The following is a 27,898-nucleotide window of genomic DNA, read 5'->3' as shown; positions in this document are numbered from 1 at the left end:
TCTCTTTTCGTTCAACTGATGCTTCAGTTCTGAGATGAAAATTTTCCTCACGCCTGGATTGGAAGCAGGGGACATATTGATTGACCACCCAGATCTCCTGATCTGGCTCCACTGGACTTTTTTCTATGCGGACACCTGAAATCCAAGATTTACGCTACCCCAGCCTGAGTCACTGGATGATTTGCGAACTCGGATCATTAATGAATGCCGTCAAATTACACCAGAAATCTTGAGTAATGTACGTGAACGTTTTCAGCAAAATTTATAATACTGCATGGAAGTGAATGGTGCCCATTTCCAGCATTCAATAAACTAATCACAAAAGAAAGTAGGTACTCTTCCACTATTTTACCTGTCATAAGATCTCCAACATGAAGTCACTCCTGTTAGGGGATTGCACCTACGGATTTTCCACATTCCACAATGTATACAGGGTGTTTTCAAAGGTGAGGCTTTCATTTGACAGAAGGTAGTACTCATCAAAATAAGTCGTTTCACCAAAAATTGTCCATATAAAATATCCAAGATGGTTGAGATACAACCCCTAGAAGTTCGACAAAATTTCATTGAATTTCAAGTACGGGACCAGGAAGGTGACTCCGGCATCGCAAAAACGAAACAAAACATAAACATATGGCTGAACAATGAATGGTTCAGTACCAAGTTCATCGGATTAGGTTCATCAGGTCACTTTTGAGATAATCATGATTGTTGTATCGTGCAATTTAGGGTGAAAAAAAATGTAGAAAATCGAGGTAGTTTCTTGAAAGTTCTTATGTTAGTTATGTTGAAAAAGTGCTATGATGTTTCCCCATTTCATCGCATTTTTACGAAGATTGTTGGAATGTTCGAACAAGAAGATTGTGATGCCCATTGTGAAAAAATTCGTGAATAATTTAGACAAATTTTATTGGTGGGATTTTGAAGTATTATTCTATTATTTACACTTGTGTCCTAAGTCTCTTCTGTCAGTTGGTATCGAAATGAGCCATTTCATAAAATCGTGTAGGTTACTAAAAACTGATGAGAACAATTCGGCAATCCTAAGTTTCCATTTTTATTACCACGTAAATATCGAACGAGCCAATATCCTAAACGAAACCACATGGTCGAATCAGGAGATGAGTTTTTTCCCACTGTTTTGCGATAATTCAGCTAACAAACTGTCTAGGGTCGTATACGGATCTATTTCAGTAATTATTTTCAATTTTTTTTCAACTTTGTCATTTTGAAAGTTTTGTGTAGGTGATTTTCAGTGAAACGCTTCATTTTGACCAGTTCTACTGCAGAAAAAAAAACCTCACCTTTGAATACAACCTGTATATTTGAATACTCACGTGCTCAGAGAGGAATCGGTGTCTTTTTTGGAGCATGACATCAATTCCTCATCATTATTGATCATCCCGTCCGTGTTGTTTTAACAATTTATCGAAATTGAGTGGCTTTTAAACGAGTCCCGCGGCATGCTTATTAATAACGGCAAACGCATCATCAACATTCCCTGTTTCCTAACAGGCTACCGTCAAATTTTCATGATAAATGGCATCAGCGTCATCCCGAGGAACCACGCGCCCGAAATTCTTCGCTAGAACATCTCGGGAACGTGTAAACACGTCATTAAATCACTATCAAAGCCCGGAATGATAGGTATTTATGAAACGTACGAGTGCTCTTCTCTCAATTATATCCACGTTGATATACAGCGATTCCTGGATTTGGCTTTTGGGTCGCTCCTGCCTTTGGGAACGTTATTTTCTGGTTCGAGAGGGGAAAAATGGGAATAGGGAATACTCCCTCCGAGGAAAATGATGTATTTTTTATGAAATATCTTTGAAACGTCTTATTTTGTAATAACCGTTTCAGCCGTTTCCCAAAAAAAATATTTTAAGCACTTAAAAATGAAAAATAAAAATGGGTATTTAAAATTTAAAGCGTTTCGTTTCTATTGCACAAGTTGGCAACATCGACTGATAATAAAGGACAACAAATACATTATCTTGATGAGATAGAAAAAGATGGCTGTCTATGAAGTCTGCGACAAGCGAGGAAGGTCGTAAAATTTTATGGGATTTTTATGGCCGGTTGCAGTTGAAGCTCGCCAGTGAGTACGCGCCTGTAGATCAACAGCTGTTTTTTTATAAACAAGCTGATGGGACATTGTTCTTTTCATTGTCTTGTATGCGCTGTTGCCAAATCGTGAACTCCGCACAAAGCGATTTAAATTTTAAAACACCATAGTTGAAGGATAATATTAAATAGTTTCCGCGGTGAATTTGAAAAAATCTTGAATGAAACTCATAATTATTCAGTTTAAACTTGCATGTGCAGTGATAACCCAAATTGAGGAGAATTTCCCATTCTCACGTAATTCCGATAAAACAGGGTTTATTACGAATAATATAATGATTTCAAGACTTGAATTCCGACTTGGAGGTCAAAATTGGGAAATAATAAAGTTCCAAAATGTTTTTGAATTTCTTTCTCGTTTTTTCAATTTTCTACTGAATAACCGCTGGTATATCTGTGGGAGATGATTCCCCAACATAAGGGTCCTGTAGCGTTCCTCGAACAACTGAAGAACAGAAGAATCATCACTTGGAAGACTGGACCTGGTCGAAAGACCCTCCCAGTCAAAAGCAAGATTTGGCTATTATTAATTTACTACTGGAGGCATTTCTAAAGACGAGGGTGATCCTCCACCAAGATCAGCAGAAGGTTTTTGACGCAGAGATGATATTCCTCCCAGTGCAATTGAAGGACAAGTTATGTACCTATAATTATTTTTTTTTCTTCATTCATCATCAAGTCTTCTAATAAGTTTTGATGAGAGCTTTATTATTCACTTTTTTCCTCGTTGTCTGCTCTGTTTCTTTGTTTCAGATATTATTTCGAAATGGAAAGAGGATGAAGAAATTTTTATATCAATGGAAAAGAAGCCCTTCAGTATTAAAAGCTCATTCTGTAAACAAATTTGTCATCACTACACTACTCACTGGGAGACGGGTTTTTTTTCAGAGGTTTTTCCCTCCCTCCTGTATCATACGCCGAATTGTATGGTACCCCGTTACACTAACCTTTGCTAAAACTCATACATATGATATATTGTTCAAATTATTCGAAAATACAGGGTTTTCCAATAAGGCGCTATTTGGGCAGCTGTCACCTTTGACATTTGACATTTGACAAGTGAAAACTGCGCCATTGATAAAAATGGAACGATACACTCTTCAACAACGCTTTGAATTGTTACAATTGACTACAAAAATGGTGAAAATTTTGCAGTCACGGTTCACAAAAATAAAGCACTTTTGGTTCGTCGTGAAGCACCTTCTCGGCCGTCAATAATGACACTAGTGGATAAATTTGAGCTGTTGGGACAAGTTAGTGATCTGAAAAATCGAAATCGTGTGCGTCGCTCAAGAACAACTGAGAATATGGCTGCTGTAGCCAGTAGTGTTGACCAAAATCTAGGTTTGTCGATTCCTCGTTGATCTTTGGAATTAGGCATTCCACGAACGACATTTTAGCGTATTTTGCATTAAGACTTAGGTCTTAAGGCTTTTAAAGTTCAGTTAACACAAGAACGCAAGGAGGTAGATCATCAGCAGCGTCATATCTTGGCTGATCGGGTCCTTAAAATGCTCCAGATTTTCATCGAAAAATCATCTTCAGTAATGAGGCCCACTTTCACCTTGGAGCCTAAGTTGATAAGCAGAATTGTTGAATTTGGGGCTCGGAAAATCCAAGAATGATTGTTGAAGAGCCTCTCTATCCAAAACATATCACTGTTTGGTGCGTTTTTTGGGTTTACAGTGTGATTGGACCTTATTTATTCGAAAATAAGGCTGGTGCAACTGTTACGGTGAATGGATTGCGCTACCGAGCTATGATTAATGATTTTTTATGGCCGGAATTGGAAGATACTGATGTGGACAACGTTTATTTTCAACAAGATGGCGCTGAGTGCCACACGAGCAATGAAACCATGGCAATTTTGCAAGAAAAGTTTCCTGATCACAATTGGCCACAGAGATCTTGTGATTTCACACCTTTAGACTGTTTTCTTTGGGGCTACGTGAAAGATAAGTTCTATGACAATGCTCCACAATCGATTCAAGACCTTAAAGATGAAATTCGTGAAGTTATCGAGGACATACAGCCACAAATGTGCGAATTGGCCAAAGATAGGAAGAAGAAGCCACATGTCGAAAGAGACAAAATTGAAGATAATCAAAGCCGTTGCTAGGCCTCAACTGACTTATGGATCAGTTGCCTGGGGTTTCGCGGCAAAGAGCCATATCAAAAGAATTCAGGCCACTGAAAACAAGCTGCTACGATGTGCAATAGATGCACCTTGGTTTGTCAGGAATGGACAGATTTATAAGGACCTGAAATGGGAAACCATAACGGAATTCATGAACAGAAAAGCAGAGAAATTATTCGAAACAGCGAAAAACCATCCGAATCAAGAACTCAGGAGACTAGTGGACTACGACCCAGAGGAAGACAAAAGGAGAATGCGAATTTACCGAAGGAGACCAAGAGATCAATTAAAAAGAGATTAAAATAACAACAGAAACTTATTGAAAATTTCAATAAAGTGTTAATCCAATAGAGGATAAACACATAAATCCCAGCACGATAGTGTGCGAGAAGAAAACCGACCAAGAGATGAACGGTTTATAGGCAAATGCCCGGAACCAAAATTCAAGAAGCAGTTGAGGGTTTTTAGTGGGTCTCGAGCTCAGGAGTGTGAGAAACCCCACACTGTTCCCCCTCAGGAGATGAGGGTGGTTCGTCTGTCTTGCAGATTTTCCCCCTGCTACACAAAAAAAAAATGGCCAAAGAAAATGTCATGAAAAGGATAAAGTGCTGCAAGCGTAGCCGTGGAGGCCATTTGGCTGATATCATTTTCCATTGTTAAAGGCATACCTTCCTCTTTACGATGAAATAAACATGCATTGATTTCTTTTGAAAAATGCTCGTTTTTTTTTAAATCAAAATGAAACTTCTTATTGGAAAACCCTTTATTCATTTACACCCTGCATACAGTTATGCCTGGACTAGCCTGTATGTTGAAAATCAATCAATAGTGACTTTTCAATCTCCTTTCGAAATTCAATCATTCTGAATCTTCACGTATTCTAGACTATATCAAATTGGAATGATTTGTGTACCTATCGAAAATCGATCCAGATAGTTTTCAGTTCCCAGCGATCGAAACAAGGCGGCAGTGAACTTAATCGGTACAGAGTTTATAAAACACTCTCATAATAATGGTATCTAGCATCCTAGTGAACTTGAAGATCGTATCAAGCAAACCATTTATTCATTCACAATATCGGAGAGCACTCCAATCTCCTTCTGTTCGTAAATAAGCACCACAAATTGTTCCTGAAGATAGTTATCGCATGGAAACTTGCTACTGGCGCCTAGTGTTCGAAAGCTGAAAGGAAAATTTATGTACGGGATGTCACGACCGAATTTTCGATTTATGAACAAACGAATTGTGTTTATACTTCTGCTTTGAATTTCTTCCAAAGGGTTCAGTGAATGATATGTCCTCAGAAATGATTCGAAAGGCTTCCATAAGACACCCTTAAGCATTTGAAGGCTTTTCCAAAAAGACGTTTCATTTTGAACAGCCCGCTATTTGGGCAGCTGTCACTTTTGCAGCTGTCTTTTTTTGACATTTGACAAGTAAAAATTATGCCATTACTAAAAATGGCAAAATACCATTGAAATGGTTAATTCGGTACAAAAATGGTGAAAATTTTGTCGATCTTTGGAATCAGGCATTTCACAAAGGATATTACACTGTATTTTGCATGAAGACTCAGGACTTAGAACCATCCTTGAAAGGCTAAATTTTTCCGAATGGCAATTCTTAGAAAATTCACTGAGGTTTTCAAGTTTCTAATTTCAAAATTACGAGGATGTATTGATATCTAATTAGCCTAGATCAGTTCCATGCATAAAAAAAAATTGCGTCACTATAGCATCGAACAATATCTCATTAGAAGTGTCAGTGTGAGGTCAAAAAAGTAAACCAGAGTTGCTCAATAAATTGAAAGAAAGAAGATGTCCACCGAAATTGTGAAAATCGAAAAATTGGAGTATCGAGCCATCATCAAGTACCTGTATTTAAAATGGTTAAGAGGTAAGCAGATTTACGAAGATATGCTTAATACCCTTGGTGATCAATGTCCTTCGTAAGCGACCGTGAAAAATTGGACTGCAAGCTTCAAAAGAGGTAAATTTTCCATTGAAGATGATGACCGATCGGGAAGGCCAGTTTCTGTGTCAGTCCCCGAAAATATCATGCAGTTCATGACATGATTTTATCAGACCGTCGAATTGGGCTAAAACGGTTATCTGAAGCACTGAATATTTCATACGAACGCGTTCATCATATATTTCACGTTAATTTAGATATGAGAAAAATTGCTGCAAAATGGATCCCCAATTCCCCAAATGTTTAAATGTTGACCAAAAGCGTGCAAGAGTAGAAGCACCGCGTTCGATCTGTGCTCGATTTGAAAACGATGTAGACTTCTTAAACCGAATTGTTACTATAGTTGAGACTTGGATACATTTCTACGATCCAGAAACAAAGCAATAATCGATGGAATGGCGACACTCTGGTTCTCCAAGACCAAGAAATTTCGTGTCCAAAAATCTGGTGGAAAAGTTCTTGCTTCAGTATTTTGGGATTGCCATGGAGTAATCCTGATTGATTTTTTGGATAAGGGTAGGACAATAACCGGAGATTTCTATTGGACATTACTGACCACTCTACGGGAAAAAATTAAAGAGAAAAGACGCGGAAAGCTATCCAAAGGTGTTTTGTTTTTGCAGGACAACGCCCCTGCACACAAATCTCATGTTGCCATGCAAAGAATTCGTGTTTAGAGTTTGAATTACTAAAACACCCCCCTTATTCACCAGATTTGGTTCCATCCGACTATCATCTCTTTCCTCAACTGAAAAAAAAGTTCAAAAGGTCGTAAATTTTCTTCCAACGAGGAGGTAATAAAAGCTGTGGAGGTCTGGTTTGCAGAGCAAGAAGAAACATTTTTTTCTGAAGGTCTAGAGACGATGCAGGTTTGCTGTAACTTATTACAGCAAGCTTGCACCAAACGCACATAGTGTTAAGTGTCCCTTAAAATGAACCCTTAACTTAAATTACGTTGCACCAACTGTAAAGTGACATTTAAATGGCTAAAGCTAGCCTTAAATTTAAGCGCTCCTGTAATGACCAATTAGGTATTTAAGGGTGGGATTGTAACCTAAAATAATTTGTTGAATTCATAAACTGGCTGCAGAACTGCTGTGGGTTTCCTAATAACGTCAAGTACTTTTTATCGACAATCCATTTCATTATCAATAATAATGCTAATTCAGCAACAAAAAGTTGTCACTCTTTGATAATAATATAATAGTTTACTTGACACTGACTGACAGGACAATAAAGTAAGGTTAATGAAATGACAACGGTCATCGGCAACCGGCCAACCAATGAAAAGGCTTTATTGGACTAGAATGAAGTTTCACCAAAATAAAAAACTGAAATATCACTAGATGTGAAAACTTAAGGGCCCCTTACTTAAGATTCTGTAAAGCCACAGTCGTGCAACTGACAATAAAATTAAGCGTCCATTAACTTTAAACTACGCTTAGTTAAGTACTCATTTTAAGGAGGATTGCTGCAAACGGGCCTTAATGTATCCAATCAAGAGGAGAGTATGTTGAGTAATAAAATATTTTGACATAGAAATATCGTTTGGTTCTATAGTAGTCTAAGAATTTTTCAATATATCCTCGTACGTCTCATAAAGTCACCCTCTCGACGCCATACCGATTCTCCTCCCGTACCTCATCGTCCGGGAGTAAGAAGAATCTACTCGTCAACCTCCCTCATCGGCGAGTCTATAAGAACGGCGGCCCGGCCGTCGCTCCGCCAGAAGATCCGCACCGAAGGACCAAAATTTTGCCGCGGAGAGCCAGCACAGGCCCCGCTCTCGATTTCGACGGTCTAAATGTGAACCGAACGCGCGTCCAGCTGATAAACCGGAGCGGCCGACAGTGTACCGACCAAGTACGCGGACAGTTTGCCCCGTGAACCGATGAGATATAGCTCACACGCGAACATGGCTTCCGCGCTCCTCCTCACCATGCTCAACGTGTCCATCATCGGGTGTCCCATGTCGATGGACATCCTCCCCTGCACCTGCAAGATGGACATAGGGTCCCACGTGAAGAACGTTCAGTGCACCGGGTTGAATTCCTACAACGACGTCTACACGGCCCTGCACGGGCACTTTGGCGCGCACGAGAGGGTGGCTCTGAAGGTGCTGGGCTCGAATCTGCACGACATGCCGCCGGGGTCTTTCAAGAAGCTGAACATGTCCATCGTTAACCTGCAGCTGAACCACGACAATCTAGAGTGAGTAGGGATCTTTCGAAAATTTAACGCGAACATTGGGGACTTCAAAGGTCATCGAAATTTAAAAAAAAATTAAACTTTTGGATCAGAGTGAGCCTATAATCAGTAAATAGCACAGAATCAACTTCTGCTCCGAACGAACAGTTGTACAGTGTGTTTCGCGTAAGCGGGTCACTGGATATTGTGACTTATTCATCGAAAGAAATTAAGAAATGATCCATAGTATTTTTCAATGGCTATCTGAATGTAAAAACTATCGAAAATAGGCATGGAAACTCATGGAAAACTAAAATTTTTGCAGATTTTACTGGATTTCGAAATTAAATGATGTAAATACAATTTCCGGCAATTTTTTCTTAATTCTACTTCCGGTTTTCCCGGAAACGAAAAATTTTCTCATATTTTCTCAATGATCAATAAATACAGGGTGACTTTTTGACTCGTTCAGATGTTTTTACAGTAGATTCTTGAGGTCAAGAGGAACACTTTCTTCCTGTACCATTTTTAACCGATTCGGCCCTGATAAGATATGACCATTTTAACTTTTCATAATAAGCTATGCCATCCCTAGAAAAACAAAATTACCTTCAGAATAACTAGCTAAATCTATGACACTACACATCTGTGGATCTTTTCAATAGAGTTACACTCGGTAAAAGTACCCATTCTTTTTAAATTTCACAGATATTTTTTCTTTTTGAACATCAAATTACTCGAAAACGTCCCATTATACGAGAAAATATAAAAAATACATACTTTCATTTTACAAAACGTTCAAATATTCATGAGATTGCATCCAACTCAGTTACAAAAGTTGGGTTCTTTAAATTTTTGGTATTTTTATTGTACGTAATTTGATATTCAAAAATAAAGCATGTCTGTGGAATTCGAAAAATTGGATTACTTTGGCTGAATGCAACTCTGTTTAAAAGATCCATAGATTTGTAGTGTCATAGATTTAGCTTGTTATTCTGAAGGGAATGAGGAAAGTCTTTCTTTCGACCTCAAGAATCTACAGTTAATATATGGGAGTCAAATACTCCCCCTGTACAATTATAAGGGTAATATTTCATTCACTTCAAAATCAACCTGTGGAAATTGAATCAACATTCGAAAATTGTATTCATTTTGTCCATGGTTCAATTATTACAGACGTCAAATATTGACATTTTAACCATTTGACGTTTTTATTTAACCATAGACATCATGGAGGCATTTCCATTTTAAATTTCGAATGAAATTGCTTGAAATGAATATAAAGGCACCAGTTTTTCATATAGCTACAGATTTGAAATGAGAATTTATTGAACATTCAGAAAATATATTGTGCAAGAAAAATTTTGCCATTTTCGGGCAAACCGGAAGCTGAAAAGAAGAAATCAATTGTCACAAATTATTTTTGATCCTTTCACCGCCATACTATCATTTCTGACTAATTAGCTTAACTTATGCAGTATACCTACCTGAAAAGTTTTGAATACTGCTGATCAAAAATATTTGATGGGCTAATTTTGTATGGCTATATCGATATAATCTTATCTATTTATTTCGAGGAATAAGACGTAAAGATCAATTCTAGGAAAACATTCTATCTAGACTCATGGAACTCGAAGATGAAGATATTTTTGTTGATAGATATTCTTTAATACCTGGCGTGTTGAGGTCGTAAACTTTTCTTGGAAAAATGAGGAAAATGTTTGAGAAATGTATAGGCAATTACAAAATTTGCTTCTTGCTTCAACATCATCGAGATGAAACCATTAATTTCTTGTATCTGTGTACAAATAATAATCAAGAACTTTTATTTAGTGTTGCGAATTTTTACCGTAATCCATTAAAGAGGATAGTAATTATGTCTTCCTTAAAATGGAAATTATATTACAATAACCAGAAAGCACGCGTCCCACTTACTTCAAGTGCTCATGTCAAACATTTCAGACTCAACGACAATGCAAAGATGAGCTTTTAAAAAATTGAAAATCAAAAGTATTTGGAATCGAGTTGGTACTTCGAAAAAAATTATTTATTAGCTTTAAAACTGCGTGTTTGTGACGCAGTGGTAGGAGATTCGTGTCATGAAAGTTATTGATTTTCAGTCCATCATTTTCCATAAAGGACCTTCAGAAATGAAAACGAAAACTTTTCTCACTTCATGTGTCTTGCACAAGAGCTTGTATGGCTCGTAGGTAAAACTAAGGCTTCCAGTCTCCATTGGGTCTAGGTCTAGGAACTTTTTATATTCAATATGGAAAGTGAAAGTTTGAATGTGTCAGCTACTTTGGAAATAATGACATTCTGTATATGGTTTGAGCATTTTTTGCCCATGAAAGATTTGATTTCGATATTGAATTCGATCACATGAACTTGTCCAAAATTTTGAAAATTTCAAATAACGGATGAGGATCAATCCATTTTGTGAAATTTCATAAACTCACATCCAACATGTCGGTCTATTTTCGAAACCACGCCTCTGCATCGTCAAACAACCAATAATTCCCCTTTCTATAAATTTCACTAACCTTTTATCTCGCTGTAAACAATTTCTTATCGTTTTATTTTGAGAGAACACGCGAAAACGTCAGCAAACTCAATCTAGTTGCCCCATGATTGATAATTTTCAAAGAATACTACACGTATGGAGATGTTAATCGTATTTTTATTGGAATTCGATGTTTTTCACAAGAGAAGATGTCGAAATGACACGTGAATGAAGGAGAGGGAGAAGGACGTGGACATTCTTCCTCTTGAGTTGAAATTCTTAAAAAAATTGCGTTGCATGAATATACAGGGTGGTCCAGATCGTAACCAAGAAATTACTACGTATTCTACATCAAAAATAAGCCCTAGTTTGTCATATAAACATATGTCGAGAAATGTTTCCTCTCCGAGATACGAAGTGTTAAAATTATAGAAAAAAAATGTTTTTCATCAATAACTTTCACATTGCTTGAAATATTTTTATGGAATTTGAGATATAGGTTTTGAGCGTCAAGGAGCACTTTTTGCATAATATCATTTCTTTTCTATTCTACCAGTGGCATCCGTACTGCAGCGAGACTGAATATTTTCAGAAAAAAAAATGATACGCCACTGGTTTTTCCGACGATAAAAATTATTGTTTAAATCCTTATTTAAATTGGAGCAAATTCGTTATCTTGACTTTTTGCTGTACGAGGCACCGTTTCCGGTCAAAAAAATAAAACACATTCTCATGTATGAAGAAAACGCCAAAATTTGATATGGTAGGTACATAATAATAATAAGACCTTAGCAAGCTTTTTATTGCTATATCAAATTTAAACATCAAATTACTCGAAAACAGCGCATTATACGAGAAAATATGAAGTATACTTTTATTTTACAAAACGTTCAAATATTCATCAGGTAGCATCCAACTTAATTTCAAGAGTTGGTTTCTTTGAATTTTTGGTATTTTCATTATACAAAATGGTCATAATGAGAAAACTGGAAGACGTGGGTGATATCTTGTGTTCGAAAAAGAACACAAATATGTGAAAAATATATTCCGAATTTCATATCATTTGATAGAACCGTTTGTGAGAATGAATTGAAAATAACATTTTTTTTTATAGTTTTTCAAGAGCCTGTATCTTTTAAACCGAGCCGATTCGGAAAAAATGGTAAGGGAAAAAAGTGTTACTTTTAACCTCAAGAATCTACTGTTAAAATATCTGTATACCCTGTATATGAAAATCCCGCATTTGAATCTCGCATTCTCGTGCTGATATTTAATATTAACTGCATAGAATTCAATTGCCAATTTTCTGCTATACGCAAATTCCTGAATTGAAAAATTGGACTCATCATCTCTTTCCGCTTTCAATGTGAAATACTGGATTCAATTTTGCAAGATTGTGATCTTGACCTCGATCACGCTTCGAGAGATGTGGGCTTTCTTTAAGATTAATATTTTTTCTATTTCTACAACTACCGTTGGCCACTATGAAGATTCAAATTGTATACAGCGTGTGTAAAAAGTAACACAAGAAATTCATATTTTCGGTATTTGCAATTCACTCGAATAGTTCAGTTTTTATCGTATGACTGGAAAGTTTCATATGCACCCTCCTAGTCGAGATTTTTTTACTGGCAATCTAAATTTTTTGTACCAGAAACCAGACTTGGATGGGCCTTTTTTTTATGAGGTTTTTCATCATGTGAATTTCAGGTGATGTTCTTTTTTTTTCCAGCTATTCCAACGTTCCAAGATTCGCAAATAACAGTTAGGGCGGGTTGTCTTTTCATAATTATATCAACAGCGCCAGCCGTTTCAAATTCAATGATACATTTCTCACCCACCTGTTCGTCGGAACCTTTGCGTAAAGCCATCGTCACTTGCTAGACACGGAGTTATTGCCATTTTATTAGATGATATCTTCAATAAGAGGCAATGAATTCATTTGACTTCTGCCCTCTCAGTTGAAACGATTTATTAGGAGTCCAACTGTTAGTTCTTAATTAGAGGCTTCAGTTGTGGAAACTTACCTCTTGGAAATCCTCGAAGATGAATTAGATAAATACAGGGTGATTCATAACTATTGGGACATAGGCTAAGGGCAGATTGCTTGGACCAAAATATGGCGATAGGACCAAATATACCTCAATAAAATTGCTATGGAAAAAGAGGGCGTTAAAGTTGAATTTTTTTTTCGTTTTTTGCTAATAATTTTACTGTATATTTTTTCATCCGTTTTTAAGAAAAACACAATTGAACAGTTCAGAGCATCGGAAGGGGATTTATATATTTTATTTATTTATTTCGACGATAAAGCATAATTAAAAACAATGAAACATAAAAAGAATAAATATAAATTAAATGTTCTACGTGGCCTCCTCCGACTTCTATGCCTTCTCTAATTCTTTAAATAAAGGACTTTCGAATTTCGAAGAAAATATTATTCTGTCCCCTTATAAAAAATTACAGTGAGTCTAACGAGACAGTGGCTACAATTGTGGTCTCGTTTTTCATCGTTTTAGCAAGAATATGGCGGATTTGGTCACGTGACGTGACGTGAGCCAATCCGCATTCCGAATTAGAGATCATAGCATTGAAATCTGTGCTTCTAAGCCGCCATATTCTTGCTAAATTTTCAATTGTCGCCACTGTGTTCGATAGAGTCACTGTATAAAAAATTCAACTTTAACGCCCTCTATCTTTTTCCACAGTAATATTTTATCGAGGTATTGATCCTATCGACATATTTTGGTCCAAACAATCTGCTCTTAGCCTATGTCCCAATAGTTATGAATCACCCTGTATATATTTTCACCCACCTGCGAAAATGCTACCGTCATAGCAAAAAATGTGCAGTATTTAAAAAATTGGGAAACTAGATAAGACAGAGAACTTTAGAGGTTCCTATACCCATCTAAGGAATTTCAAATTCTGTTTCATTTTTTTTCAATTAGAACCACTGATGGGATAGAGTAAAACATGTAGATAGTTCAAATGTGTCTGTGTGATGTGTAATTTATAGTTCCAAATTTCTATTTGGAAAACTAGGAATCACAATCACTCCTGAATGATGGATAGATTGGGTGACAAATGATGGACTAAGTACCTCCGATAACCCAATAGCCCTTTGATTATAATTCAATTACGCTCACAGATACAAGACAAACTATTGGTTCCTTGCCTCTAATCAAAATTAATTAATCTTAGAAGAGTAAACAATGTCACTCTCCTTGATATTTTTATTATTCTTCCTATAATTTACGGTTTCGTTTTTTCGATCCTGACGAGAATCTTCAAAGTGGGGTGCTTTTTGTTAAAATGAATTTTAGTTTATAATTTTCTACTTATGCGATATCCACGAAATTTTCCACAAGTCCTCGTTTGATATTTCTATGGACGAGTTGAGAAACGTTTGCCAACCATGTAATATTCGACTAAACGCTTACAATGGAAACGTATTTTTTTCTTTAGTTACGTTTGTGCCTTTCGGTTGCTTTAAGCGTTTTAAAATCCTTGAAAGGTCGCCGGCTCTCAAATCCAAGTGATATGAAAAGCAATTTATTAAATTATTATGTATTTTCAAGGTAGATAAGTTTTGACATTATTCAGGCGTTTTGTGCATTATATTTATGGTTTCGTCACAGAACGCCTCCACTGAGCATAGAGGTGATATAAAACTTTGACAATATCACAGAACACACAGTAGAGTTGAGGCCAGAGACATTCTCTATGGTTGAGGCGTTCTGTGACCAAACCATAAATGAAATGCACAGAACACGAAAAAACGACTGAATAATGTCAAAACTCACCGACCCCACAGCTTCCACCATGTTTTTCCACAAAAATCCGTCCTCTTCTAATTTCCCAGAAATCACTTAGGCCGAAAGGATCAGCAATAAATTTCGCGGTATGGATGCCTGCGAAAATACGTCCTGACGAATGAATTTGATCTAATTAGTTAATTATGCGCCTGTGAATCAAAATAAAAAGAAATATCGCGGCTTTATGATCGGCGCCAGGCCCCCAGACTCCGACGTGCTTATTACGCTGTTTGTTGTACACAAATCCTAGTAAATAACTGACCTGGAAAATTTCTACTGATGGTAAATATGGCCGCGTCCAATTTCCATCGGTTCGATTTTGAAGCTCATCGGAACGAAACAATTAAACGTCATCTGTCAATTGGGCTTTATCGGAGGGGCATTGATCAGAGATTAACTTGGGGCACATTTGTCATCCGTGGAATATTCCGATTTGATTGTCGTTCAATTAGATTATTGGCACTTCTATCGGGAATCGGACAACCTTTGGGTTTATTGTTTTCTATGATGAACCTTCGGAACAGAGTTAAAAAAAATATACAGGATGTTTTCAAAGGTGAGGCTTTTTTTTGACAGAAGGTAGAACTCATCAAAATAAGTCATTTAACCAAAAATTGCCTAAAAAAATATCCAAGATGGCTGAGATACAACCCCTAGAAGTTCGACAAAATTTTATTGAATTTCAAGTACGGGACTGTGGAAGGTGACTCCGGCATCGCAAAAACGAAACAAAACATAAACATATGGCTGGACAATGAATGGTTCAGTACCAAGTTCATCGTATTAGATGCATTAGGTCACTTCTGAGAGAATCATAATTGTTGTATCCTGCAATTTAGGGTGATTTAAAAATTTAGAAAATCGAGGCAGTTTCTTGAAAGTGCTTATGTTAGTTATGTTGGAAAAGTGCTATGATGTTTCCCCATTTCATCCCATTTTTACGACTATTGTTGGAATGTTCGAACAAGAAGATTGTGATGCCCATGTGAAAAAATTCGAGAATAATTTAAATGAATTTTATTGTTGAGATTTTGAGCTATTATTCTATTTTTTCACTTGTGTCCTAAGTCTCTTCTGCCAGTTGGTATCGAAATGAGTCATTTCATAAAATCGTGTAAGTAACTTGAAAATAATGAGAACAATTCGGCAGTTTCCTAAGTTTCCATTTTCATTACCACGTAAATATGGAACGAACCAATATCATAAACGAAACCACATGGTCGAATCAGGAGATAAGTTTTTTTCTTTTTCTTTGATGACAAAAATATTTTATACTTGTTTTATTGCTGTATGAAATAAATTATTATTATTATTCCACTTCTTCGCTATAATTCAGCTAACAAACGGTCTAGGGTCGAATTAGGATCAATTTTAGTAATCATTTTCAATTTTTTTCAACTTTGTCATCTTGAAAGTTTTGTGTAGGTGATTTTCAGTGAAACGCTTCATTTTGACCATTTCTACCTTCTCTAGAAGAAAAAGCCTCACCTTCAAATACACCCTGTATAAAGGGTGATTCTTTGAGGCTAAATGAAACACTCTTTTCTTTACAATTTCGCCTTTTTCCATTTCCATTCTAAGTTTTTATGATGATTAATGAGCTATGCCACCCCAGGAAAAAAATTCCTTTCAGAATAACAAGCTGAATCTATGACAGTAAACACATGTCCCAGTTAAATAACTCATGCTAGTAAAAATCGTTTTATTTAGTTTCTAGTCAAGAATCTAGGCTATAACCAATCCTAAAATCACTTCAAATATTTATTCACGACATCCCTGTTCATTTTTCAGAAAGGTAGATACAGACGTGTTCGAAGGACTGCAAGGAGTTACCTACTTCAGTTTAGCAGACAACTACATAGATCAGATACCTGAACATCTATGGCCCCACCTTCCGAATGCTGGAACTCTTGATTTTGGACGGACCAAGATCAGAGAACTGAGGGAGTCCAATTTCAAAGTGAGCATCATAAAAAATATCACTTGCATATATGACACGAATTTCTGGTTAACATTAATGTTTCAGTATGTTTCTATGACAGACCAATGAATGTCTGAATATGTTAGAGATCAAATAGTACTTTTTCAAAGAAAATTTGGAATTTGTTGTGGAACAATGATACAGTATGTTTCATTTAGAGTACTGTGCATCACTAATCATTGTGATGCACAATTAGTTTCATCTTTATAGAAGTATTTAGATAATTCTTCATGTTTGAAATTGTGAATTTTTGGTATTTTCCAAGACGTGAGTAAGTGGGGTAGATGGTTTTCTATTTTACATTTCACAGTGCTCTAGCTACTTTACTTCTCAGTTTCAAGCAAGTTCTCTTCGTTTCAATTATTGTTTTACGTTCTTACAATAAACTTTTGCCTAGACCATCAAGATCTACCGCTCCTCCACAAGATCGGTTTCTGTGTCTACCCTTTGAGTACTTGTCGAATCATGCAACAGTGTTTTGGTGTTTTTGACTTCGAGGCTTGCTGATGAAACATTTAACGTTTCCTTTCAGGCATTACCACACCTAACAGCGCTTATAGTACCTGGCTGCATGATAACGAACATAGAAAAGAATTCTATTCCGTCAGAAGTACAACGACTCCATTTAGGCAGAAATTCTCTGACCACACTCAACGGCACCATCAGGAACCTGTCAGATCTCAACTGGCTGTTTATCAACGACAACGACCTGACAGACTTGGAGGATGAACTGCCTGAGGGGGCGCAGAGGCTGAAGATGATCCACGCCTTGAACAACAAGATCGAGAAACTGCCGAGATCTCTGATGACCCTACCAGCGTTGGAGACCATTTTTTTGCAGCACAACAAACTGAGGAGCCTGGATGGATGTCTATCGAAATCTAGGAGGCTGCAGAGGGTCTACCTTGACAACAACATGATCGACACGGTGAGTTGATGAATTTTTCGTTAAGATTATCAATCAAAAGGGACCAAATCTGACGTCAAACCACTTTTTAATCCCTTAAAACGACTACCATATTATATAATCGACTCCCGAGTTTTATTGTAGGTACCATCTCTGGAAATTTCTGCTTTCAGCTAACCGAAGACGACTTCAAAGAGGCGGAGTCCTTGGTTCATCTCTTGCTGGGCTTCAACAGGATAACCTCTCTGAATAATTCGCTGTCGGGTTTGAGAAACCTCCAGTTCCTCAATGTCACCACCAACCTCATGGAAGAATTTTCGTTTGAGGAGATAAAGGGATTGGAGAAACTATCAGCTATAGATCTATCGTTCAATAAGATATCATCGATAAAAGGACCGCCTACGGTAAATAGAATGAAATACTTTTGGATTTCTTGGAACTTCAGCGAATTGTACTCAGTTATGTTGAAAACAGAACACCCAAGTCAATAAATTCATTCAGACGCATGCATCCAAAAAATTCTCGTAATAATTAAAGATCTTAAATGATTTGTGTTCTGTTTTATATATATTATTTTAACGACCAGTTTCATGATAAAATTTAAACTCACTTTAAGCTTAAAGCTTCCTCTTTACTGTCATTTTTAGTAGAGTTAAAGGAAGCTTTAAAATTAAAGCGACTTTAGGTTTGATTATGAAACCGGCCATTAGTATATCCAGAATCTCTCCTTTTCAGGAGAGAATGTTGTGAGGATTTATGCGAAAAATTGTTCCAATTGTTCATTTCATTAGGAGGGGTCTACACCGTTTTAGTGGTCAGTTCAAAAAGAGAAAATGAACATCTAACCACTAATTTATATGGGGTTTTCTTTATAATTCAATTCAATCAGTTCGTCATCTCGGAAGGTCAAAAATCTTTTTATTCGTCGAACGAAAAAATTTTTTCATTGGAGAACTTAAATATTCATTCATGTCATTGACTTTTCGAGGTGAAATTATCTCTTCTATGAATTGCCACATGAAAAATTTCTCGAAAAGTCTCGCCATTGGCTACAATTCGTATCCCGGTGAAATTGAAAAAAGACGTTCGTTAAGTGCTGCCATCTTTTCGTCGAGAATGGAGACTATTGTAATATTCGTAACCAAAGATTATAGAGTAGAAAGAAAGGAAACGCCTTCATATCGCTAGTACTAAAAACCGACTACATCTTGGCCAGTGAAAACACATTTGACAATGAGATGGCGCTGAAAACGTATTTTCAATACAGAAAAACTGTTTTATAACAGTTTATTTCTGTTTTATAATTGAGGGGCGCGAAATTCGAATTATATTCCTTATATTGAATTTCAATATTGACCTTGTTGAGACCAGAAAACAAACATCCTGAGCGACAAAACAAGGATGGTTTTTTTGTGTGACCAGGATGTTAGTTTTCATCTGAACATTGTTTGGAATCAATTGGTATCAATGAAATACGCTGTTGGATGAGATAAATTTTTATTTGCAATCTATAAAAAAATTACAAAAATCTGAAATTATGGACAACGAATAGAGCTCTGACTAGGACACAAGAGTACATATATGGTTATTTGCTATAGGTACGTCAAAGGTGTTTTTTCTGTGTAAAACGTTTTGAATTAATAAACTTGCACATGGTGTAGTCAGTAATGTTTGCAGGCCTTTACGCCCTGAAAATTTTATCCACTTCGTAGCACTGAAAATAAGAATCAATGAATGACCGAGTAACATGTTACCAGTTTTGATACTTACATTCCCATTTTCCTTATTAAACTTCATTCTATTTGATCCACAGTTCTTCACCATACAATAATTTTTAAACGATATTTTGAGGTTTTCACCAAGAAAAACTTCAATTATCAGCAACTAGAACGAGCTTGATAAACAAAAGGCGGTACGAGAATCAAAACGTTCAAAACAGAGACAGAGTTGTCTCTGGTTCAAAACCTCTTTGATCAAAATGGCCATCCGAAATCTCAGAAATTTCATATATTTCTGTTAATGTCCCTCGAATTCATATTTTAATCAGTCTTGAAAACACATTTGTAACACAGAGGGCGCTCACATCACTTTAGTCGCTTCGTTTCCTATCTTTTTACTCTATAATCTTTGATTCGTAACTTCTACTTATCGTTCAAGTGTTCTGGCAGTAGTCTTTCACCCTTTACGCCTTATGCAGATGCCGAGAAAGTCCCGTGGTATAAACTCCTGTTAATTATACTCGTTTTTCTTTCTAATCAATACAGAGTGAGTCTTTGACTCATACAAATATGTCAGTAGCAGATTTTTGAGATCAAAAGAAACACTTTTTTCGTTTAACATTTTTTCCGAATCGGCTCGGTTTAAAAGATACAAACTACTAAAAAACCATAAAAAAAAGTCATCTCCCAAACGGTTCTATAGAATGAAATGTATATTTCGACATATAGTTTTTCATTTATTGGATGAATCTTTTTCGAACACAAGATATCACCCACGTCTTTCAGTTTTCTCATTATAATCAATACGTACCATAAATATAAAAAAAATTCCAAGAACCAAACTCTTTAAACTAAATTGGACACTATCTAATAGTTGGGGAGCCGACGATGCTATATCGGGATTTACTCGAGCGTCGTGGAGACCTAGTGGATTTCGAAGATTAGATGGTAGAAAAAAAGGTTCTATGATGTATGCCCTTTCAGCGGTGGGGAAAGCGTCTGCAGGGTCTCAAAGATGTAAAAAAAAAACGTCAGGTGTACATACTCGAGTGTGTCAGATTAAGATACTGTATATGCTCTACGTGTCTCTGATAATGAATTCATGCTTATCTGACAGTTTGCGCGGTGGGACTGGCCGTACGGAAGAGTTGAAAAAGGAAAAAAATGTTTGGAGGATATGTTAATTGGGCCTAATAGAAGCTACTTTTCAAGAGACTGACAATTTGGACGTGACGCAAGGTCACAGCGGTCCTTTGAAAATGTGAAAAAAAAATCGTTACTTGTACATACTCGAGCGTGTCAGATTTTTATACAGATGGTTAATCTGGGTGTTGTAGACGTGTCGACCAATTAATCTGACACTAATCAGGGGGGGTTTCTTAATCTGACACTTTGAAGATGATAAAAATCCTTTTTTTTCGAATATTTCCCCCCCGTACCTCTAATCGTTTTTGTATTCATTATGAAAGTTGTAGATAATAAAATTCTATACAACTTTTGTCTGAAGCAATTTTTCATACTCTCAACCATTCTCGCGTTAGAGGGCGATAAGGGCGAGAAGCTTAGCCACACATGCGAAAGGGCAAGGTCAATGTAGTATCCCAGTCTAATCTAAAATTGTCAAAATGACAAGGTATTTCTATGATGACAATTACGAAATTAGTCACGAAAATTTTAGTATTATCTGTGACTTGACCTTAGAATGTACTATTTTCCAACGAGTGGATTTTCGCTTCAGCATGTATCGCTAAACACCTCGCATTGATTGCCATATATCTCGAAAACGTTTGAACGTAGAACAAATTGCTTGGGACAAAATTTGTAGAAAAAGGTATGCTCTACAACTTTTATAATGAATGCGAAAAGGATTTGAAGCCCAGGGAAGGAGATAAGTCAAAAAAACTGATTTTTGTGACCTTTATGGCGAATTTTTATTGATTTGGCTTCCTAAAACTGTCAGATTATGGCATAATGGCTTTATTTTTTTATCAGGGCCGAATCGGAAAAAATGGTATAGGAAAAAAATGTTTCTGTTGACCCTAAGAACCTACTGTTAAAATATTTGTACGAGTCAGAGACTCACCTCGTATGCACAGATACCTACATTCAAAATACTGTTTGTTCTTCCATATTATTCTCTCTTTGAATTCCCAAAATCGGGTATTTCCTTTTTCCCACCCTGTATACATATCGATCCGGGTAATTTTTCGCATGATGAGCCATATTTTCATTCTCATTTTCCTTTTCCGTCTGTATGAACACAATTACGCCGCAATTTGCTAAGTTTTCTTTTTACCCGAGCCAAATTTCCGCAGAATCTAATCGAATGGAACATAAAATTGTCGGACCTGAAATTGGACCATAACGAGATCGACTCGCTGAACGGAAGTCTGTCTGGGCTGAGGGAACTAATCAGGCTGAACCTCAGCTTCAACAAATTGAGGAAAATTTCCCCCGACGATTTCATGGGGTTGGACAAGCTGAGTCTGCTCGACCTCTCCCACAATTACCTGAAGACGTTGGAGGAGATGAGCGGGGTGAGGATTCTGTTTTTGGCAAATTGCGAACGGCGTTTTTTACGATGCGGCTGTTGTTTCAGACGTTCCTGCCCAAGCTGGAAGTGCTGAAAGCGAGTCATAATCAGCTGACCATTCTGGAGAAGGACTTCCAAGGTCTGCCTATACTTTGCCATGCCGATCTGGCCAATAACAATATCATAGCTTTGGGTCGCGAGCTGGTCAGTAAAACTAGGTGCACCCTTGGGAATGGGGCCAATGAGGGAACCTGGGATACGTTGAAGATTTATCTACAAGGTGATTTTTTCATATTCTGTTGCCCAATTTTCGTTTCTTTTTTTTGCGCAAAGACCTAAGAAGTAGATATACGGACTTTTCTATTACTAATCGCTACTAGATTTCTGCTCGTAAAGATGGATCTGCCTGTAAAGTAGATCTATGGACTTCTATTACTATCAGCCCTAAATTTAAAATTTTTCCATTTTTCAACTTTCGAGTTAGGTGGTATCTAGCAGAGAAATCATAATAGATTTAAAAGTGGTACATATTCTAAAAGGGCAACTCTTCTTCTAAATCTGAGAATTTCATCCATCTCGATACAACCGTTCGGTCTTGAGGAAGTTTTAACTGATCCCATCTTTTTGGGAATTTTTCGTAGGTTAACTTTCGAGTAGCGTATCTTTCAAGAAAATCATCGTGGATCCGAATACTGTACATATTCTGAAAGAGAAACTCTTCTAGTATTAAATTTCAAGATTTCATCCATCTCGCCACAACAGTTCGGTCTTGAGGAAGTTTTAACTGATCCCATCTTTTTGGGAATTTTTCGAAGGTCAACTTTCGAGTCGCGTATCTTTCAGGAAAATTATCGTAGATCTAAATGTGATACATATTCTGAAAGAGCAACTTTTCTAGTAATAAATCTGAGAATTTCATCCATTTCGACACAACCGTTCCGTCTTGAGGAAGTTTCAACTGACCGCATCTTTTTGGGAATTTTTTGAGGGTCAATTTTCGAGTCGCGTTTTATCCAAGAAAATCATCGTGGATCCGAAAGTTATACATATTCTGAAAGAGCAATTCGTCTAGCGATAAATCTCAAGATTTGATCCATCTCGGCGCAACCGTTCGGTCTTGACGAATTCTCAAATGAAATTTGCAATTTTTGAAAAATGCCATTACCAAGATGACAACCCAAACGAAGGGAGATAGGCTTTCGAAATTGCTCACAATAGATTCAGCGTGTTCAAAAACCTATATTTCCATACCAAACATACGAAAGTTTGACATTGTTAAGGAGAAAACAATTTTTTTTGTTTTTCCACTTTTCATTTTCGAGTAGCCTTCGAAGAGCTTCTCTGGAGTGCAATTCTCTATTGAATCGACAACTGACTGGTTTTCTAGAATCTTCAAAACAACTTCAATGCGCTCCATATACATAGAACATCCTGATTTTCAGACAGAGTAGCAAATAGGTCATTTTAGGGGGGTCTATAACCCCTTGCTCATTTTTGACCCAAAAAATCGAGATTTTCGAAATCGAGTTGTTGTGCTAAAACCTTATGTCATACATATTCTGAAAGAACAACTCTTCTTGCAACAAATCTCATTATTTCATCCATCTCGGTGCAACCGTTCGGTCTTGACGAATTCCCAAGTGAAATTTGCAATTTTTGAAAAATGCCATTTCCAAGATGAACATCTGAACGAAGGAGGATAAGCTTTCGAAATTCCTCGAAGTAGATTCAGCGTGTTCAAAAACCTATATTTTCATACCGACATTTCAAATATCTGGCCCAGTTTAGAAGAAAATAATTTTTTTTTGTTTGCAATTCTCTATTGAATCATCAACTGTTTGGTTTTCTAGAATCTTCAAACAACTTCAATGCCATCCATATTCTAGGACAGTAAAAGAATATCCTGATTTTCAGACAGAGTAGCAAATGAGTCATTTTAGGGGGGTCTAACCCCTTGCTCATTTTTGCCCCAAAAATCGAGATTTTCGAAATCGAGTTGTTGTGCTAAATCCTAATGTTATACATATTTTGAAAGAACAACTCTTCTTGTAACAAATCTCATTATTTCATCCATCTCGGAGCAACCGTTCGGTCTTGACAAATTCCCAAGTGAAATTTGCAAGTTTTGAAAAATGCCATTTCCAAGATGAACGTCTGAAAGAAGGGAGATAAGTTTTCGAAATACCTCGCAGTAGATTCAGCGTGTTCAAAAACCTATATTTTCATACCGACATTTCAAATATCTGCCCCAGTTTAGGAGAAAATAATTTTTTTTTGCAATTCTCTATTGAATCATCAACTGTTTGGTTTTCTAGAATCTTCAAACAACTTCAATACACTCCATATTCTAGGACAGCAATAGAACATCCTGATTTTCAGACAGAGTAGCAAATGAGTCATTTTAGGGGGGTCTAACCCCTTGCTCATTTTTGCCCCAAAAATCGAGATTTTCGAAATCGAGTTGTTGTGCTAAATCCTAATGTTATACATATTTTGAAAGAACAACTCTTCTTGTAACAAATCTCATTATTTCATCCATCTCGGAGCAACCGTTCGGTCTTGACGAATTCCCGAGTGAAATTTGCAATTTTTGAAAAATGCCATTTTCAAGATGAACATCTGAACGAAGGGAGATAGGCTTTCGAAATACCTCGCAGTAGATTCAGCGTGTTCAAAAACCTATATTTTCATACCGACATTTCAAATATCTGGCCCAGTTTAGGAGGAAATAATTTTTTTTGTTTGCAATTCTCTATTGAATCATCAATTGTTTGGTTTTCTAGAATCCTTAAGACAACAATGCACTCTATATTCTAGGACAATAATAGAACCTCCTGATTTTCAGACAGAGTAGCAAATAGGTCATTTTAGGGGGGTCTAACCCCTTGCTCATTTTTGACCCAAAAAATCGAGATTTTCGAAAACCAGTTTTTGTGCTAGAGTGGAAGCCTTGGCAATGCAGATTATACATATGTACTGATGTACAGTCCCTGGCCAGTTTATTAGACGCACTGAGGATTTTTTTTATATTTACTGGTATTGCTCGAGGAAAAAGCAGAATATTTGAATTTCATTTCCACAGAATGTTAGTTTCATCTACGACTCTCATTAAATTGTTCTATTTGGCATTTATTTTTGATGTTGTAGTATTAGTACTTAAGTATGAATCAGTACTATGTCTTCCTGTGGACGTCTTGCATTCTGCAGGTTCGGACGTTATTTCGATAATCCACATATGAAATCATTATCTTCGAATGCAGCAAACCGAACAATTCTGCATTGATAGTATGAAGCTCTCATAGCTACACAGGGTGGCTCAGCAAAATATTAGAATTTCATGTTTAATTATCAATAAATCAATATTTTTTATTGAATATGATATATTATATGTGAAAACCATTTACAGATGAAGTATATGTAACATATACATTCAATTTAATAATTCAATATTGAGATTTTGCATCGAATCAATGCGTCTAATAATATGGCCAGGGACTGTATGTATTAAGTTATGCGTCTACGTAAATGTTCATGATGACAAGCAATAGGTTCCCCATGATTTTTCTTAATCAAGGCATTAATTGTCATGAGGACCATATTTTGTTTGTCTGTCTTTCCACGTGGTATGTATAGCAATACTGAATCGAGTGCAAAAACTAAGTTTTCTCTGGAATATCCACTACAATTTAATCCTAAAAAAACTCAGTTTCCGATTCACCTTACTTTAACTGAGAACATCTGATTTTTTTCAGACAATCCAATTCTTTGCGACGCCGCATTACCCGAGATATCCGCCTACATGGAGATCAACCACACCCGGATATACGGAATCTCCCATTGTCCCCCTTTGAGCGAACAGCCCGTCACCAGCAAACCCAACGGCTTCCTAGGTTACATCCCAGAAACGACTGCCACCCTTACTGCAACTTCGCCAAAGACCATCCAATTATCAAAACCTCTCCCTCTGCAAGAATCCCTGGACCCACTAGTCACAATATCCAACTCCACCATCAACGATTCCATCAAATTGTCAAAGCTTGCTTCAGAAATACAACAAATAAAGAAGAGGGTCGAAGAACTCGCTACTCAGATAGAAACGAAGCCCGAAAAACACGAGGATTTGGGTGAAAATAGAAAACCGTGAGGTGGTTTCAGTTAAACTTCATTAAAGGCCTTATTAAGTTGATATTTCGAATATTTATTGCTAGTCATCTTAGAGCTATCACTTTGTCTTTTCTGGAGTATTGATTATTAATTCCAAATTATCTTAGTAATGATAAGATATTGTCGAGTATTTTCTCTTTCGAAAGCAAGTTATCAAAGCTTTTACGATTGTGAAGAGCGCCAAATCAAAATTTCTACAAATCATGATCAAGTATTATGAATGAACCAGAACCAGGGTCCTAGAGAAAACCTCCGAAACATAACATACTTGAGAATATTGAAATTATCTGGTATTAAAAGAATATAAATCAATTCGACTTTCAATCTGCAGAAAAACGTCCAACAACTGACCTTATATAATAGTACATTTATAGGACCAATTTAGACTTAGTTATTTTAATATCACCATCCTAAATGCTCACCAACTTCCCAGTTTTAAAAGCCAAGATTTTTTGGAAGTTTCATCATAGCTTAAAACATGTTAAGTAGAATTTGGAGATATGAATTTATTTACAACACAAATAGAAAAAACTGATATTTTTATTTAATGTAAAGTATTTAAATTGTATCAAGTAATGTGTTACAAGTCATAGTGTATTGTATAGATAGTTTTAAAATATTTAATATATATTTATCACAACTTCTTTGTATCGTATCCAAATAGTCAATATCATGAATCCAAAAATGTTTTTTTTCTTCCTTATTATCCTTTAGTTACTATATGGCTGTTTAGCATAAGAACATAAAGCAGTACCAATGAATATCAGCAGAATACCCAGACTTACATCTAAAATATCAAAAAGAAATTTTGTGAATTGGAGCAAAGAATTCAATATTCGGTACTTATTTCTAGAATCTGAAAGTTTGATCCAAAATTTGCACTTCCAATGACAAAAATTTGTCATAAAACAAAACGAGAAGTAGCATAAGCAGTTAAGATAACGTTAGGAAATGAATAAATTCTAAAATATATGATGAGAATAATCAGAATCACACAGTTGATAATATAAAATTCAAATCGATAGGGCTTCTACTCACTTCTCTTAGGTAGGTCCTCTCCTAATATCCAACCCATTATTGCAGTAAAGACGAATGTCAATGAATTAGAAACAGGTAGAGCAAGTGATATATCAATATTTTGTAAAGCTATAAAATATATCACAGACCCCAATTGATTCACAATGAATGGTATCATATACTGAAACCAGAAGAGAATTTATACAAAGCATGAAACGTATTCATTACCATTACATCAAGATTAGTGAATAGATATTTAACTTCCAAGTAGAATTTCTGAATTTTTGAAGTCGACTTAATTTCTACTATCTTTGTAGAATTCCGCTTCAAAATCGGATTTGTACATCCCCACAACAAAGCAACAGTAACCAATGCGCCTACGAAAGAATGTTTAATTTATTAAACATTAATAAAATTTAAATTGAATTACCAATTTCAAACATTGCATTGATTGATTTGAAATCTCTGAAGTTAGGTTAGGTTAGGTTAGGTGCTCTAACCATAGAAAATAGAACTACGGTACCGAAGAGTAACTCTGGTTACTCTTTGCCGGTACAGAGCGAGTCGAACTAGAATTTTATCACAGGTCCGCTAGTGTTAATGGATCCTGTACAAATTGTCAATTTTTGAATAAACGAATGACAAGCGTCCGCCACAATATCGTGAACAAAATTTGAATTTGAATGCTATTTGTTCGAAAATGAATATGAATAGGTATTCTGCCGATAAACCGGAAATTCTACAGTTTTATGAATAGTTTGTTCATCAGTTTTTTATGGTTTTTGTCACCGAATCTGCATAGTCGAAGAGTCATGGTTTCTTTTATGGTGTGTGA

At 36.3% G+C, this 27,898-nt stretch overlaps 2 protein-coding genes across 2 annotated transcripts; one reads left to right on the top strand and one right to left on the bottom strand.

The window, feature by feature from the left end:
• Positions 1-7,951: 7,951 nt before the first annotated feature.
• On the top strand, positions 7,952-26,731 carry LOC123314621 (leucine-rich repeats and immunoglobulin-like domains protein 3). The gene is made up of 7 exons (XM_044899979.1): positions 7,952-8,446; positions 16,535-16,703; positions 17,257-17,652; positions 17,805-18,035; positions 21,665-21,886; positions 21,949-22,162; positions 25,635-26,731. The coding sequence occupies exons 1-7, from the start codon at positions 8,127-8,129 to the stop codon at positions 26,024-26,026; spliced, it is 1,944 nt and encodes a 647-aa protein (XP_044755914.1). The 5' UTR covers positions 7,952-8,126; the 3' UTR covers positions 26,027-26,731.
• On the bottom strand, positions 26,569-27,560 carry LOC123314637 (transmembrane protein 234 homolog). The gene is made up of 4 exons (XM_044899980.1): positions 27,494-27,560; positions 27,298-27,440; positions 27,085-27,244; positions 26,569-26,833 (listed from the first exon to the last, which is right to left on the bottom strand). Exons 1-4 carry the CDS (start codon positions 27,504-27,506, stop codon positions 26,757-26,759), a joined length of 393 nt encoding a protein of 130 aa, XP_044755915.1. The 5' UTR covers positions 27,507-27,560; the 3' UTR covers positions 26,569-26,756.
• Between the last annotated feature and the right edge of the window lie 338 nt (positions 27,561-27,898).

The sequence above is a fragment of the Coccinella septempunctata genome, chromosome 1, assembly GCF_907165205.1.
Source record: "Coccinella septempunctata chromosome 1, icCocSept1.1, whole genome shotgun sequence".
In the NCBI taxonomy this organism is placed as follows: Eukaryota; Metazoa; Arthropoda; class Insecta; order Coleoptera; family Coccinellidae; genus Coccinella; species Coccinella septempunctata.
The sequence above is the reverse complement of the archived record's forward strand: the minus strand, read 5'-3'. Positions and strand labels throughout refer to the sequence as shown.